The sequence below is a fragment of the Orcinus orca genome, chromosome 16 (assembly GCF_937001465.1).
Source record: "Orcinus orca chromosome 16, mOrcOrc1.1, whole genome shotgun sequence".
Lineage (NCBI taxonomy): Eukaryota > Metazoa > Chordata > Mammalia > Artiodactyla > Delphinidae > Orcinus > Orcinus orca.
In genome coordinates, this window is record NC_064574.1 from 70606351 (window position 1) to 70624077 (window position 17727).

General features: G+C 51.4%; 1 protein-coding gene across 2 annotated transcripts in view; it reads right to left on the bottom strand.

Moving 5' to 3' along the window:
* The window catches only part of GTF3C1 (general transcription factor IIIC subunit 1), a 72603-nt gene that overhangs the window by 42350 nt on the left and 12526 nt on the right, over positions 1–17727 (bottom strand). For both annotated transcript variants that reach the window (XM_049699348.1, XM_049699347.1), the window contains 4 exons: positions 17380–17503; positions 3374–3532; positions 1660–1775; positions 285–594 (listed from right to left, as the gene is read on the bottom strand). In XM_049699348.1, the coding sequence (XP_049555305.1) occupies positions 285–594; positions 1660–1775; positions 3374–3532; positions 17380–17503 (709 nt within the window). The remainder of the gene's footprint in view (positions 1–284; positions 595–1659; positions 1776–3373; positions 3533–17379; positions 17504–17727) is intronic.

Sequence of the window (17727 nt, forward strand, 5' to 3'; positions counted from 1 at the left end):
AGGAGCCCCAGCACAACCAAATAAAAGCAAAACAAACGAAACATCTGCCGAGGAGAAATGACCTGCCAGCAGCCTGGAGACAGACCACACACGCATCTCCTAAGCTTACGATTACGTGATGCACGTGACACCCAGAGGTCCCTCGTTAGGGCAGCACCAAGGCCATCCTCAGGTGTCTGCTGGACTGAACGTCCCCAGAGCCAGGAGGGATAGGCAGCGGCTCAGACTGAGGGCGCGCACCCCCCTGCCCAGCCCCCTACCCCCCGCCCCGAGCACGCCCCTACCCTTGGTCGAGGTGGAGTGGTGAGGCTGAGTCCTGAGACTGCCGTTCGAGAAGGACCTCGAGTCCCGCTGTGACCCTCTGCCTCTCCTCCTGCCGCCGCTGCCCTCCTCCTCGCTGTCCGACTCGGAGAGGAACGCGTCCTCGGCCTCGGGCAGCAGGGACTCTTCCTGCACCGAGGCCAGGCTCACGGTGGTCAGCAGCTCGCTCCGCGCCTTCTCCCTCTCGTACTGCCGGCTCAGGTCGCTCTCCTCCGCAAACACGCAGGAGATGTACTTGGTGGTTCGCTGCCGTCCTTCGTCCTCCATGAAGCCCTGGAGGGGATGAGATGTGTCTAAGACACTGCAGAGGACGCCGGGACACCCAGGCGTTCGGGTGACCGGGCTTCTGCGGTGTCTATTTCCTTGTCATTCCCACGTTCCCCCACGTCTCCTCCACACCTCACGCCTGGGCCCCAGCTCAGCCCCTTGTGGGTCCTCCCGTCTCGCCATCCCTCGGGTTCTGCTTCCACAGGAAGCAATCCTGACTGTGTGTCTGCTCTAGGAGACTCTGAGCTCCCCGCTGGGCAGGGCCCTAACCTGGCCTTCCGCAAACCCCCGGGGCCTGGCACAGGACGAGGCCTACGAGAGACGCTCAATGAGCAGAACTCGACGATTCCTAACTGTCGTCACAGACTCGGAGTCGGGGCCTTGAGGTCACCAGCTCCATTCGGCCACTGCCGTGGGGCGTGGTGCTGAAGCTGTCACTCAGCCGCTCCCCTTTGTCTCCTACAACAGGGGAAAGGGACTTTCTGCCCTTAATGGCAGAAGGAGTAACACCTCCCATGTACCAACCACACGCCAAGGACAGTGCTAAGTGCTGCACAGTCATTAGCTCAACTGTAACACTGCTTTCCAGCAAAATGGCCAAGAAGTTGGCAAGAAGGGAGCAAAGCACAACGGGCTGAGATAGCAGGTCTGGGTCCCAAAAGGGGACACCAGACACAGTTGGCCGACTCAGTGTCCCCAGGACCCAGGCAAGGAACGTAAGTGAGAAGGAGGGCCGGGCTGGGACTGAGGCCTGGGGGTGCCCGCTTTGTCTCTGGGCGCCGTCGGAGGCGCCACCTCAGCTGACGCCCACGCGGGAGTGGGGGGCCTGCTCTCTGGGCAGCAGCAGCTCCTGCTGACTTTTCAATGCTGACAACTCATTCAATTTTCAAAAAGCGAAACCCAACAAAATCCACGGTGGGGGTGGGGTGGGGCACACTTGCGGGCTGCGTTCAGCACTCCCGCCCTCCCTGGCAGCCGAGACGGAAGGCCGACCTGGGCTCCCGACGTCCGAGACAGCCCTTCAGAACCACGCTGTGTGCACATGCGAAGACAATGAACTCACGCTGTTACCTTGACCACTTTGAATCTCTGAAGGAGACGGCACAGCATTCTGGCTTCCAGTTTTCCCACGTTCATAGCCACTCGGATTTCAGCTTGGGAAATGCCTTTCGTGCCTCGACGCTCAACTGTGTGAAACAATACACTTGAACCCCAGCCTCCACCACGGAGCCGTTCTGCACAGGTCAGGTCCGTTCCCAGACATTTCAGTGCGGGGAAACCGACACACACAGTAAGACATCTGCCTCCTCCCACCCTCCCCCTCCCCCTCCCAAGACTCTGACCACTCGACTCATTGCTCATTTTTAAGCGCTCGCTATCTGACTCTTCCACGCCAAAGCAATCGACGCCTGATCCACCGAGTTCCAGGGACGCTGTTTTATCCTGCAGCAGGAAGTGTGCTTCCACATGAGCGAACTTTCTCAGCGAAATTCAACTGAGCCTTTTAAGAAGCACCGAAGGAATGTTTAAGGAAGAACATCTTCCCGTCCTTCTCGGTAGACTCGGAGGCACTACGGACACCGATTATTGCCTTATCCCGTAACAGCTGCCGGCCAGCAGGGGCCACAGAAGGAAATAATGCTATTTGGCCCCGTAATAAATGACCGATGGGCAACTGTGCTCTATTACTTGCTCTTTCTGGTGTGTCAGCCCCTGCCCTGCTACACGCTGTGCTATTACTGTATCTTCCTCCAATGAGCCCTTTCAAATGTACTCGACTACTCAGGGGTTGGGAACTCCAGGAAGGAGCCTGGTGGGGTGGCGGTGGGCGGGAGTCCCTCCAGTAAAATACTACAGGGCAGACTTCGGGGCAACACTCTTGGACCGTTCAGAAGGAGCTTCCCCTTTACTTCCTGATGTGGCATACACTTGAGGCCGCCAGGCAAAACCGATCTGGATAAAGGCAGTTTTGCTGTATTGTCCATGCATAAAAATAAACAGCAGAATTGAAAGAGGTGACTAGAATGTGTTCCTACGTTAAACTAGTAACATGCTAAAAGCGGGGACGAAAGGGTTAAGGACAGCATTTCTCAAACTGTGTTCTGAGGAACAGATCCTGAGAGATGTTGAAGAGTTGATGGAAACGGCCTTCCCTAAAGGCTGTGCTGATTCGCCAGGTGCTTTCGTACCTGCTGGCTGAACCAGATCTCCTGCAGCCCCTCCCCTTCTGCTCTAGACATCCTCCGCTCCACAGCGACCTGCGGCCACGCCATCTATGGCACTGGGTCACTGCTGTCTTACATAGATTTTAGGGGATTTAGGGGAAGGGGGAGGAATGGACAGAGACATGTTTCTTCCCCCTTCATCACAACACTCCCCAGGCTGCAATGATTCCAGACCAGTTTTGGAAGTTGGTAGGTGACTCAAATCTTTGAGTAGTAATATTAGTAGGTAATTTTTTTAGTGCGTTCTACGTACCAGGCACTACACCAGATGTTTTAATCCTACTTATTCAGTCCTCTTACGTGCTAAGGGAGATATCCCCACTTTAAAGAGGGAACGGAGGCTCGGAGACCTTGCTAAAGTCTTCAGCTGGTGCACAAGGGGCAGAGCAAGGACTCAAACTCAAGTCTGACCCCAAAGCCTAAACTCTCAAGGGGAGCAGGGGGCTTCCCGCTGCATGACATTCTCGACAGCAGGGCCCTCTTTCAACATGTGACCAAAACACACCTCAACTCAAAGCTCGGGGACCCTGTGTAAATGCAGGTAGGAGAACGGGACTTACTGAGTTCATAGGTCTGTGTGAGCATGTCCCGCTCGTACACGATGTCCACCGGCGGCACGGCCTTGGAGATGGCCTCCTCGTCCTCGTCATCGTCCTGGTCTTCGACCTTCCGCTTGAACTCCTTCAGCAGCCTCAGGCAGCGCACCATGACGTCGGTCCCTGGGAACACAGGCACACGGTTCCATGATGACAAATCAGGGCGGCCCCGGGGGAGGCGGCCTCAGCAGACCCGGAGGCCCCGAGAAAGGCCGCACAGGCCATCTGAGCTTGGAACGTTTAACACTGCACACCTCGGGGCACGAGACCTGAACACTGACTCCATAAAATTGCTTTAAAAACAAAAAACATATTATTAGTGAACAAAGAAATGCAAATGAAAGGAATAATGAGAGGCCTGTTAAATAAACAGCAGCCTCTGCTTCAGACAAGCTCCATGACTACAGGAAACGTGCTTGTCTTTTCCCATCACCGCCCCCCGCTCCCCTGAATAGTGCTTGGCACACAGCAGGCACACGGGTGGTACTGCTGAAAGGATGAATACCATCTTCTCCCTTTTAAGCCAATGCCCGTTGCCACTAAGGTACGGCAGCAGTGTGAACAAGTTCTATGACCTTTCCAGAGCATTTCGAGAGGCCTTTGACTCCATGATTCCAAGGGTAGGAATTTACCCCAAGAAATAACGCAAAAGGAGGCAAAACTGCCAATAATAAGAGGTCCACCCAGAACTCTTGATAGACCCAGCTTCTGTGAATATAAACAACGACCAGGACTAAGGGGCAGGACACGGACAAGTCACCACACTCTGCAGGCGAGCGAGCGCCTGCCTTCAGACAATCAAAAGGCACCGGTGCTCTCAACCCACGGAAGCACCGTGTGGGGAAAATAACAAGCTCACGCCTATGGCTGTAACACGAGAGGTACAAGGAAAAGGAAAAACATCTCGACACTACGTGTGCTAACTCCTTTGATCCCGACAACCCTAGGAGGCAAACAGATGAAGAAACTGAGGTACAGATGCGTTAACTAACTTGCCCAAACTCCCAGCAGCCTGTGGCAGGGGCTAAGTGACTCAGGCAGGTGCCAGGTCTCTGATACGGAAGAGATGGTGTCCTGTGATACTGACAGCCGGGAGGCAGAACAGCAGCCCCTCAAGCATGTCCACGCTTTCATCCCTGGAACCTATGAATATGTTACCTGCCGTGGCGAAAGGGACTTGCAGGCATGATTTAAGTTAAGGCTTTTTGTCGTGGTGCTGGTGGTCAAGGATTTTGAGATTATTCTGAAATATCTGGCTGGGACCAGTATAACATCACAGAGTCCTTGTAAGAGGGAGGCAGGAGGATCAGAGTGAGAGATTGGAAGACGCTTCGCTGCTGGCTTTGAAGATGGAAGGGACCATGAGTCAAGGAATGCAAGCAGAGTCTAGAAACTGGAAAAGGCCAGGAAATGGATCCTCTCCTAGAGCCTCCAGAAGGAGCAGAGCCCTGCCGAAACCTCGATTTTAGTCCAATGACAGACTTCCAACCTTCAGGATGATAAAATAACGAGTTTGTGTTGTGTTAAGTCACTGTATTTGTAGTAATTGTTACAGCAGGGCCATCAGCAGCTTCTCCACCAGCGTCCATCAGCACACCAAGGTGCAGAATCCTTGGGTACCAGGGCAAGGAGCAGTGGCAGTAAAGCTGGTCTCTGCAACCCAGTGCCTCCTAAGCAGGAGCTGTGCCACTGAGGGCCTTGCTGTGAAGGTGTGTGGAACACCCACATCAGGGCAGCACAGACTGAAGTCTGAGCAGATCAAGTCCCATCACCCCAACTCAGGCAGGGGATTCTCTGTAGGTGGGGGACACAGCACGTGGTTTGCAAGTGAAGTTCACAAGCAGTAAAGCATCTCAGGGGCCTGATATCAGAGACTTGACCCTCAGAGTCAGGTCCGCAGAGGCTGACCAACCAGAACCCTCCGGGAGGGCTGGCCTGGGGCCAAAGGTCCGCAGGGCTCGGGCACCCGCTGATTCCCCTCCACTCCCGCCAGTGAGAGAAAATCCCCCAGTTCTCGACTTTTCATGAGAAGAAACATGAAGCCCGCGTCTGGCACAGCCTCCCTGCCTCTGGCTCCCTCTGCGCCTGCCAGGTCCTCCCTTCCTACTTCCAAAGCTTTGCGCTTCGCTCCTGGTGCCTGCCCCGGCCTCTCCCTCCCAAGAGGGAAGACCTGAGTACGAGGGGACTCCTGGGCCATCTGAATGGGTGAGAACCATTTCAAGGCTCCGGGCCCGGGACTGGGCTCTCCGTGGCCAGCACCCCCAGCACGTGGGCAGGACACTGGCCGCCAAGCCCCTCACCACCCGGTCTTCCTCTCTGTCCTCTACCTTGAGCTACTCCCAAGCCCCGCAGCCCCCCTCTCACCCCTAAGCTGGTACTCACAGAGCGACCTCCTCTCCTAACAATAAAACCACCACCACTCCTAGGACGCCTGCCAGGCCCCTGACGCTGATCTAAGCTCTCCTGGCGGGTTACACAGGTTAGCCCTCGTCACAGCCGTAGGAGGTGGGCTACCATCCCCGTTTCATACCTGAGAACGTGTGGAGCGAAGGGATCTGCCCAAACTCCCATCCCTTAGCAAGTGAGGAGCTGGGATTTACTGGGCAGTCCAGCCTCGAAGCCCAAGCCCTAAACGTTTGATGACATACAGCCCCTAATTCAAAGATGCCCATGTGACCGAGAACAGCAGGTGACCCGGGGCAAGGGCCAGCCCGCGTGAGGGGCGACACAATGCAGCATTTATGGAGGCCGACGGACTGGCTCTCAGGGAAGAGCCCAGTGTGATTCTTTCCCACACTTTTATAACTTCCTTAACGGGCTAATTAGCCAAGAAAAGATACACAGAACAGTCCTCAAAGTAAGCTAAGTGGAAGAGGAAAAACACTGCTAGTACGCTCACGGACGCTAAGGCAACAAAGGCAAACGCCCTCGGCCACCAGCCTTCTGCTCCTCATGCCCAGGCAGTGCTGTTCTCACCTGCATCCCCCGTCAGAGCCTTCTCCTGATGGCGCAGCTGCACCCTCTGCTGACAGCCAGGACGGAAGGATGCTCAGAGGAGAGTGGGGGTAAACGGGCTCCCGGGTCAGGCACATGTGGCTTTCAACCTCAGTTCTGTAACTCTGGGGCAATGACTTGTAGCTCTCTGTTCCCCACTCAGTGAAATGCGATGATGATGTTCTCTCCCTCACGGGTTAGTGTCAGCGAGACCCGAGATGACGTCTGTACAGAGGCTGGCGTGGAGTCATGGACCAGGCACTGTGTTGTGAGTGTTACATAAATTAACCCGTCAAATCTCATGATCTGAGGCGGGCAGGCCCCTGTAAGCTGCACTGTACAGACGCAGAAGCTGAGGCACAGAAAAGTTAAGCGACTTGCTCAAAGCGACGGAGCTGTGAAGTGGCGGAGCTAGGGTGTGACCCAGGCTGTCTGACTCTCAACTAACAGAGCAGTTGCTCTTAACGGCATCACCGGCACCTAGCACCGTGCAAAGGCATGACAAACAGGAGCTGAACTCAAGATGGTTGGTCCCTTCCTGTCAGGCAGGAAAGCCCCACAACTGGCCCACGGTCGGGTGACCTGGCTCCTGGGTCCCATGGGAACTCTCTCCTGCTCTGGTTCTGAGCATGGGGCTCAGGAAAGCGCCTAGGCAGGCAGGCCGCTGGCTGGGGGAGGCGGAGGGTGACGCAGGAGGACCAGGCTGCTCCCTGCGACTACACTGGGCACCGTGAGCCCCACGACCAACAAGGAGCATGCGACCCAGTGGGGGGAGGGCGAGTCCCAACACATCGCAAGGGGTGAGCTCCAGCATCTAAGGCTGGGCTGAGAAGGAGGCTGCTACGACTTATCCAGATGGCGCCTAGAGAGGCTTGCGGCCACAGGGCCTGCAGCTCTGCCTGTCCTTGGGCACAGCTCATTTCTCTGCCCTGAATCCCAACTGCACTTGTTTCTGTATCCGTCAGAGAGGTAAGCCCTGGGCATTCACCCAACACACTGATGGCGGCAACGTCTCCCTTTCCTCAGGCCATGTCATTTGCATCTTTCCTTTGGAAAACCTTGCGTGAGAGCGAGCGAGCCTGCGCAGTAGTTAAGAATCTGGACTCTTCTGCCTGAGCTGGTGTAGGAACCTGGGCAAGCTGGTCGACCTCCCTCCACCTCCACCGACTCACCCGCAAACCAGGGCTGATGAGAATGGCAGCCTCGTGGGGCTGGGGGAGAGACGCAGGAGAAAAAGCAGGTACAGGACGGGGCACAGTGCAGTCTGAGCTTCATGATCCAAGGGACCACCTGGAACTCGTTTCACCAGATCTTTATGCATTTCCCATAGTTCCAGAGTTTTTTTCCAGACTCAGAATTTCTGTTTTTATTAAAATCCCTTCAGCTCATACTTGCCTTTTTGTTTTTGGCTGTGCTACGCAGCTTGCAGGATCTTAGTTCCCCAACCAGGGATCAAACCCGGACCCCCTGCAGTGGGAGCGGGGAGTCTTAACCACTGGACCACCAGGGAATTAAGTCCCTCATACCTGCTATTTTTAAGGATATTGTCCTAGAGCACAAGGCAGCTGAAGTCAAAGCAGAAGGGGCTCGAGTGAGACTGGTCGGCAGACTCACGCAGGTGAACGTGGCCTGTCACTCCATTTGAGCTGCCCCCTCGGTTACCTGCAACCGCCCTGGAGGAATCGCGGTCCGTTGATGTCGGCCACTGACCCCTGGGTGCGGGGCTTTTCTTCCCAGGAACAAAAGGGAGGAGAAATACAACCGGCCAGATCACCCTCATGCTCTCAAACACACAAAATTTTAGGCATTTTACACACGCAGAAACATGTGCATGCACTAGGGTCAGCATTTCTACACCGAGGAACCACGCGGTTCTTCTGCGTCAATGATCCAGGAAGGGCTCCACCTTAGCATGAAAAGTGCCTTAATTTAGACATCCTGAAGATCTAAAAAGGAGGAAGGGAAGGACAAAATCTGTACCGAGTACCTGGGATGGGCCAGGCGCTGTGTTAGGTCCCTTCAGAGGCGATTTTACTTAATCATCATGTGAATTCTGCAAGTTATTATCACCATTTTAAGGAAAAGGAAACGGAAGCTCAGGGGGCTCAAGTGATCTAAGTGGCCTTGGACCCAGCAAGTGGCCTTCCTTCCACACTAGGCCGCATGGTTGGGCCTGAATCTCACATTTCTCTCAGAAAGTTCCTTGTAAAGGAACAGCCAGGGCGGCTGTGACGCAGAACCAATAGCCCGTGTGTCTCACGTTCCCAGTGAAACGTCTCATCCGGCCTCCTAGCAGAGGGGTACCCTGAACTGTGATCAACCCCGGGAGGAAGAAGAGCAACAGATGAGCCCCAGGACAGACTTCCTCTTAAAGGGTCACAGACAAAGGGACAGTCCTACTAGCAAGCCAAGCGGAAGTTATGTAAATTCAGTGTTACCCCCTTCACCCCACCAACACACACACACACACACACACACACACACACACTTGAATGGGGCTGGGTTGGTCAGGGCTGGAGAGTCTGAGAAACTGAAACTATAAGCGAGCCCATGGGACATTCTAAGGAGGTGACTGCCTTGGGTACCGGCAGAGAGGCCTAACCAGAGATGCAAGGACAGCATTCAGGGCAGCACCCAGAAGGACGGAGGAGGGTGCTGCAGCCCAAACCCAGGGCGATGGAACTGGTGAGAGCCCGCCTCTGCCCCTTACTGGCTGAGTGATCCCACAGCCCTGTTCCTCAGGCTGCTCAGCTATGAAATGGGGACAAGAAGAGCCTCTTCCTCAGAGCGCTCAGGACGGTGCTTGCTACGGCTTTATCAGTACTGTTATCATCTCCACAACCTCAGAAAAACAGAGCTTGGCGGCTCAAGTGTCAGACGGAGTCACCGGTGTTGAAAATGTCAGGAGGCTGCTTGGGGCCTTTCACTCAATTTCACAGCATTTATTCTGTGATGCGCCTAGAACACATAAAGAAGGACAAGACAGGGTTCCCACCCCTGCAAAGGGCTGTGTCTGAGAGAGAGGCCAGGGAGCCTCGGACAGGGTGACTGGGCTTCACACGGGCCTGGGCGTGAACTCCGGCTCTACCACAAGCAAGCTGTGAACCTCTGAGCCTCAGGCTTCTCAGCTACAAGGCGGGGATAATTCTACAACGTGTCTAGACTAACCTGGGAGTGAGGACTAAGGGAGTGAATGAGTTAAGTACTCAGGGCACGCTATCCAGCTGGATGGCTACAGAGAAATCGGCTATAATGCACTCAGGGCTCTGCTTCGAAAACCCACAGAGCTGGCAAACAAAACGACTACGCAGGGGAAGGGAGAGAGGAGGGGCCATCTGGGTGGGATATTAAAGGATCCGGAAGAAACTGTCTTGGCAGAAGAGGACAGGCATTCCAGGCGGACGGAAGGGCACCAGCAAAGGCACAGGGGTGGAAAAGGACTGGCCATTTGGGAAGGGGTGCTGGTGGGAGAGGCGGGAATGAGGATGAGGACGGAGATTGCAGATGACTGCAGATGGTCTCTAGCCCAGCAGAGGTTTTATTTTTCATTCTGCAGGCATGACGGGAAGTTACCGATGGGCGTGTAAGAAGGGCTGATGGAGGAGTCTCCTGCCCCCGGCCACCCAGGCCGCCTTCCTTCACCTTCGCTTTCAGCCCCCCCTCCCCACAACCCTGCTTGCACTTCCTGTCAGTCAGGCCAGCCTCTCAGGAGGCGGAGGCCGCAGAGGGGCCTGATGGCCGCAGACTCAAAAGCCACACTTTTCTCTGCTCATTCCCCTACCAGCACTTCCCAGCTCTGTGACCTTAGGCAAGTGATCTGTGCTTTAGTTGCTTATCAGTGAGGAGTAGCACTGAGAAGATGGCGTGATAAAGGGATCAGAGTCAAAGAACCCCACAAATCTGCGAGGCACAAAATGGCTAACAAAGTGCAGAATCTCCCCTAGCCCCTTCCTCTTTTTCACTCCCTAAGACAAGCCATCAGAGTCAAAGGTCTCTCTGGCTAACTGTGCAAGGCAGCACGGGTTCTGACAGTGGCACACACGGGGCTCACACAGGTTTAGGAATCTGCGGAAACGGCCTCGGTCTAGAGGTTCAGTCACCCTTCAATACCTGCTCACCTGCAGGCCAGCCCTGTGCTCACAGGTCCCAGCACTTGCCTTCGGGCTCTTCCAAGCATGGGGAGCCTCCCCCCCTCATCCCTCGATCATACCACAGAAAGTTCTCAAAGGACAAGGTCGCCAGTCCCTCACCTCCGAGGCACATCTACTAGTATGCGCCCCTCTCATTCTCCAGAATTCTGCCCCAGACCTCACCACCCTTCCCCCCGTTGCCAGCCCGCTCCTTCCACCCCACAGACCGGGCAGGCCCGTCTCCCTGCTCAGGGGAGGGCGATGGAGCGGCCAGCAGGCTTGAGCCCGTGTTGCCTCCTGGGGGGGGGACACAGAGGAAAGGACTCTTTTCCCACAAGGGCACCCTCCAGGTGCCTGTGCCCCCTCAGGAGAGCCGCCTCCCCCCCAGTGAAGTAACCCAAGGCCCAGAATTTACGCCATTGAGGATTCTACCCCTTTCTCTACTCTTTTAAGTTCCTGCCTTTAATAGTTTTTGCCATATTAAAAGGTCTTTTTATTTTATTCATCTTAATTATTAATGAGAGTAATTATCTTCATATTTTAGCTACAGTCCCTTAATCAATCTTACCACTTTTAACTTAAAGAAATCTCGCTTTTTTTTTTTTTTTGCGGTACGTGGGCCTCTCACTGTTGCGGCCTCTCCCGTTGCGGAGCACAGGCTCAGTGGCCATGGCTCATGGGCCCAGCCGCTCCGCGGCACGTGGGATCTTCCCAGACCGGGGCACGAACCCGCGTCCGCTGCATCGGCAGGCGGACTCTCAACCACTGCGCCACCAGGGAAGTCTAATCCTACTGTAACTTTTTAAATGTCCCCTTCTGCCATTTTAATGATCATAATTTAGTTTGCTGTACCCTGTTGTAAGTGTTTGTTGGATTTGGTTTTCATTTTTTACTGCAATTTTAAAAGCTTTATTGAGGTATCATTCATAGGCCACACGATTCACCTGTTCAAACTATACAAGTCAGTGGTCTTTTAGCATATTCACAGGTATGTGCACCCATCACAAGTCAGTTCTAGAACATTCTCGTCACCTCAAACCCTTTAGCTATCACCCCTCTGTGCCTCCAGCCCAGCCCCAAGCACTCACTAATCTACTGTCCTATTCTGGACTCACCCCTACATGGAATCCCATAGTCACGGCCTTTTGTGATTGGTTTCTTTCTCCACTGAATGATCATGGCACCCTGGCTGAAAAGTCAGTTGACCACAGATGTGTGGGTTTATTTCTGGACTCTCAATTCTATTCCATCAGTCTCTAACTCTATCCCTGTGCCAGTACCATGCTGTCTGGATTACTGTTGCTTTGTAGTAAGTTTTGAAATTACAATGTGTGAGCCCTCTTACTGGATACTTCTTTTTCAGGATTGTTTTAGCTTTCTACATACCCTCTAATTCCATATGAATTTTAGAATGAGTTTATCGATTTCCACAAAGAAGTCAGCTGGGATTCTTACAGGAATTGCGTGGAATCTGAAGATCAGTTTGGGGAGTACTGACATCTTAACAATGTTGTCTTCTGACCTGTGAACAGGGGATATTTTCCCATTTACTTAGATCTTAAGTTTCTGTCAATATTTTGTAGTTTTCAGAGTATATGCTTTGTACTTGTTTTGTTAAATTTATTCCTAAGTATTTTATTCTTTTTGATACTATTGTGAACAGAACTGTTTTCTTAATTTCATTTTTGGACTGTTCATTACAAGGGTAAAGAAATAGAACTGATTTTTGTATATTGATCTTGTCCTGCAATCCTGTTGAACTTGTTTTTTATTTTTGAAAAAAGTCACAGGGCAGCAGCTTGGGGGAAGAGTCCACACCATAAACAGGGAGGTATAGACACTAGAACTACCCCATCCTCTTCACAGCTGGACTCACCTTGCCACTGAACCCGGGAAACCCGCTAAATGCCTGTCTCGGTCATTAGCCCCAGGGAGCCCAACTTCTGTCAACTGCTTCCGACTGTGATCCTTTTCCGAGGGATTACAAAGTTAACTTCTATTTCTCTTCCCTTCTGTTCTCAGCACAACTTAATAAACACAGAACGACTGCTAAACACTTGAAGAAAATAATCCAAATTTGCAAAACACATCAGTTCAGGTGACTGTTTTCGTTACCAAGATACTTTTGCCTTTTGCAAAATAGATCACTGCAGCTTTCTGTAACACATCTGAAATATGCCGAAATCCAAACTCTTTGTTTATGTCCTTTTAGAAACACTCATATACATCCAGGCGCACCTGTAAATTTACAAGAAGCAATACATCATCTTTCTTTAAGTCTTGTCTACTCCGTAACAGCTTGGAGGGAAGGTTTTATGTTAATTTTGCAAACTGGGAAGACACAGCTCAAGGCAAGAAAAGACTAAAAAGCTGTGCATTCATCCCTTGTCTCCTGCTCCAGGAAAGTCACTGGAGGGGCATCTAATTAAATTAAATTGGCTAAACGTTGACTTAGCACCTACTCTGTTTCCAGCAGACAATGCACAGACATTAAGGACAGAAAGTATGTGAGGGGTGCGGCGACCACCCTCAAGGAGGGTGGCTTAGTTGGGAAAAAGTCACACAGATAAATAGCTGAGACACAGCGTGGCAGGCCTGTCCTGAGAGGTGGTGACAAGACCATGCGGGGATGAGATGAGCCTCCTGAACAGTCAGAAACGGGCTCACTGCGCGTGTGCGTGACAATCTAAAAACGCCGACTGTCATCTCATCGCCTTAGGTATTTGCCCTCTTAACCTCACCACTGACATCCTCAGTACCCAGTCTGAGGCGTGTTGATCCTTCTTCCCAGCACTGGGCCTCCAGAGAACTAGGACCACTCATGGTGTGATGAGGACACACCTTCAAGGGTTAGGCAGACGACATACTCAGACTGAGGCCAGCTGCGGGTTAAACAGCAGCTGAATGAATGGGGAAGGGGAATGCGGAAGGTGCGTGCCCTCAACAGAGGGTGGAACACCTCTCTGCCTCACCAGTTGTTATTAAAGAAATGCAGTTCAATGTTGCCTAGTTTTATTTCTACAGAAAAGTTGAAAGGCTGACTTGGTAGGTGAAATTTCTGATTTTTAAATGCCATCAACTACAATTAAAACAAACACCATGAGGCCAACAAAGTACACTGCCAGATGTGGCCCAAAGGCCCTGCTCTGTGTACACTGTCACCTGTAAGCTCCACGACACTCTGGAAAGATACAGTATTCCAGATAATCCCGATGAGGAAACTGAGGCAGAGAGAGGTCAAAACTTGCTGAAGGACTCCCCAACAGGAAATGATGGGACAAGAATTCTAACCCAGGCTGTCTTACATCAAAAGTCCATTCAGGTGTGACAGTCTCAAGGGGCTAGTTTGAATTTCCAAGGACCTGAAGCCGTGGAGGAGCCCAACAAAAAAAGTTACTTAAGGCTATTTCTTTCCTAATTTCTCTTTACTCTAAAAAAATACTCATCTGCTTATTTTTAATGCCCTTCTTTCAATAGGTCAGGAAATAAAAATGCTTATTAGATCCACAGGTCATGACATTTTAAGCATTCAGATAATCATATTTCCAAGTCAAATGTGAGGTGGGAATCCCCAGCACAACTTTCAGTTCCTGAAGCCTTTTCTTCCCTGCCGCAGGACCCAGCGGAACTTCCTGGTCTCCTGTCTACTTAAAGGCTGATGCTCCCCACCCCTTCCCCTGAGGAACTCCAGTCATTCAACCAGTCACACATCTACTCAGCACTTAAGACACTCAAAGATGAAGTCTGCTCTTGGGGGGCTTTCCTACCTCCAGGGGCTCCTGCCTTTTATACACCTGTTGTGTGGTAATATCTGGGCGCTACCATCTCCTCCACAAGACTTAGACACAGGGAAGTCAGACAGGGTGGGCAGTGATTCCATTAACTAAATGAGGAAGTAAAGGAAGAGACACAGCTCCCTCAGACTGGCAGCTCGGTCACCCAGCAAGCATACCACCTCCCTCCTGCGGGCACCAAGCCAAGTGTTGGGGATGCCGTGGTCTGTCTTCATCCAGCAAACGTTCTCTGGAGCTGTTAGTGAGGCCAGTCTCCACAGGTTACTTGCTATGCCCACATAGTCAAGCACACGGGCCTTAAGTTGTTTAAAATTACACACCTTTTAGTTTTACCTGGCGTTAATAACTTTTTTCCATTTGCTTGGTTTTCTCTGTACCCATATCGAATTCACACTCAGACTCTCTGCTAGCATACAAATTTCCCTTCACACATTCACAGGTACTAAGCAACTGATCCTTTGCATGGACTTCCGCCCCCCACGCCCCCACGTCTGTCATCATGATTTCCCTTCATCATCTCTCCAGGGTTTCCATTGTCCCCCCCTCTTCCTGGGCCCCATGCTTTCCTGTCTCTTAGCTTAGCCTGTTATTTGATGGTGTACATCCTCCTGTGGCTTCCTAAAAGGGAACTTGGAAGATCAGAGATGAATTGTTTCCAATCCGCATGTACGAAAACGTGTGAGGTCCTTATCCTCACACCTCATTGACTGGAAGATTCCAGGGTGAAAGTCCATCCCCATCAGAAAGTTGACGGTGTTGCTCCAAGCTCTCTAGCTTCCGTTACTACTGGGAAGTCTGATGTCTCCTCTCTGGAGGCTCTTCAAGCCCCAGACTTCTGAAGTCTCAGGCTGTTGGATCCTGGTGTGGGTTTCTTTATGTTCATCATGCTAGACATCTGCTAGGTCTTTTGATCTAGAAGTTAACATCCTTCAGATCTGGGAAAATTCCATGTCATTTCCCGTCATCTCCTCCTTTCTACTCCCCTGCACACACACTCCCTCCCCTTACTGTGAACTTGAACTCCTACTGTGTGGACATTGGATCTTTTAGACTCAGCTTCTTATTTTCAACTTAAAACTCTCCTATTTCCATCCCTTTTGAGTTTCTGTTCTTTACAGGAGATTTTCTCAACTTTATCTCACTATCTTTCCTTCCACCAAATCTTTTATTGCAATAGTCATATTTCTTTTATTTCCAAGAGCTCTTTTTTATTTTCTGCATGTCCCTCCTTTATAGCCTCTTGCTCTGGTTTCATGATGCAATATCTTCCTTCTGTCCTTTCCTTTTCTTCTGCTCCTCATTTTGGTTCTATTTCCTAAGTTAGTTTCTCTTACATTCATGTTAGAATTCTCAAATGCTTGGTGAAAAGTTAAAATGCTGGGGATTCCCTGGTGGCGCAGTGGTTGAGAGTCCGCCTGCCAATGCAGGGGACACGGGTTCGTGCCCCGGTGCGGGAGGATCTCACATGCCGTGGAGTGGCTGGGCCCATGGGCCATGGCCACTGAGCCTGCGCTCCGCAACGGGAGAGGTCACAACAGTGAGAGGACCGCGTACAGCAAAAAAAAAAAAAAAAAGTTAAAATGCTTCATTAAGATACTGCTGTACATTAAAAGTCCTGTGTTTTGCAGGGTCAGGAAGAGAAAGGGAGAGGCTGCCATTGTGTGGGCTTCCATGAAGGGTGAGCAGGCAGAGGCTGGCTATTTTGCTAGGAATCCCCTAAATTTCAGGATCTAGAAGACTTTTCTCTTGGACTGGTCAGTTTCCGCAGAAAAGAAGCCTCCAGCCTCTGGCTTTAGGGACTGTAAGCCTGGCTGCCAGCGTTTTAGGAGCCACAGGGGGAAAGGCAGTGAAGACTCCTACCTCACTGTGTATAGAGATTATCTCATACCGCCTGTTATCAGCACTGTACCCTGTCCCCAGCTGCATCTCATGTCTGAGAGTCTCAAAAGCCTCCAGTGCATCTTCTCTTGAAGTTAAGTCCAAGGAATGAGGAATCACTGGAGGTACTAATGAGGAAAGACTGCTAAGTCACAAAGTCCAGACCTCTGTCTTTGTGGGAAAGGGCTTGTTACCTGGCTATGCCAAGTAGGGGAGGGGACCTGGGGGGTGCAATGGCTCTTCACAGACTATAAACCAATCCTCTTGTCTCTAGCCCCATCCAGACTGGTGCTTTCAGAGGTCCCTGGTTTATTTCAGGTTTGAGGTGTCCACTCTTGGCTACTGCCCCACACAAGCATTCAGCTTTCCCAGTCTGCGCGGTCAGTTACCGTTTGTACATCTGCCTTTGAGCACAGAAACGTAGACAACTCTCCCTGCCGTCACTTCCTGTCCTAGTCTCTTTGTACTTGCAGGTTTATTCCTTTTATAGCCTATCATCACCAGGAAGGAGTTGGAAGAGTGCAGAAAACCGCATCTATTCCTTCTGTCATCTTTTACTGAAAGCTCTGACCCTAAGATTTTTAAACAACTTTGGTTAATCAGGAGGAGTTAAACAGCATGGGATAAAAATCAAGAACTGAGAAAAACAAAGGACTAAGGAAGGTTTTTAAAGTTTCATAGTCTATTGTCCCTAGTTTAACTTTCTTAGAAGTTCAAATCCCACCTCCACCACTTCCTGACTGCTTAACCTCATATAAGTTACTTAGCATCTCTTAACTTTAATCTTACCTGTAAAATGGTAATAATACCACCTACTTTGCAGGGCTAGAAAATGCAATCATGCAACACACAGATCAGGTACTTAAAAAATACTGGCTTAGCATAAGAAGGAAAAGATAAATTTCGGTTTCTGGACGCCAGGAATGGGAGATGTTGGAGGGACATCCATATAGAGATGTTTGCTGGGAGTCAGAATGGGTTTCATTCAGCAAACGTTTCCCGAGCGCTTTTTATATAGAAGGTCCTGGGCCAGGCGCTGAGGAATAGAGTGGAAAAAATAACGTGAAATCATCCTACCTCAGGGCAGAACATGGTAAGAGGGACAGGCTGGCACTTAGAGGGGAGAAGTGAAGACTGTCCGTGCAGCCCAGGCAGGAGCCGAGCCTGCCTTTACCTTTCTTGGTCTTGCAAGGTCCACGTTCAGGGTGGATCTCTTGTAAGGGAAGAGGCACCACCTTGGCCAGCCCCGCATTCAGCATGTACTGGTACAGGCGCTTAAACGTCCTCTCGCACAGCCCCTGCAAAATCGAAACGCTGCTGTTAGGTAGAGCAAGGTGTTTGAAAACTACTGGAGGGTCACGTACACGAACGAGCAGGGACCCGAGTTAACTGACGATCTTGAATGAGGAATCACTGGAGGCACTAATGAGAAAATACTGCCAAGCTACCTTGTCCAGGGAACAAAACGAGTCTGCAGCAGCATATAAACCATCCGTTTGATGATGAGTGGGGAAAGAGATTT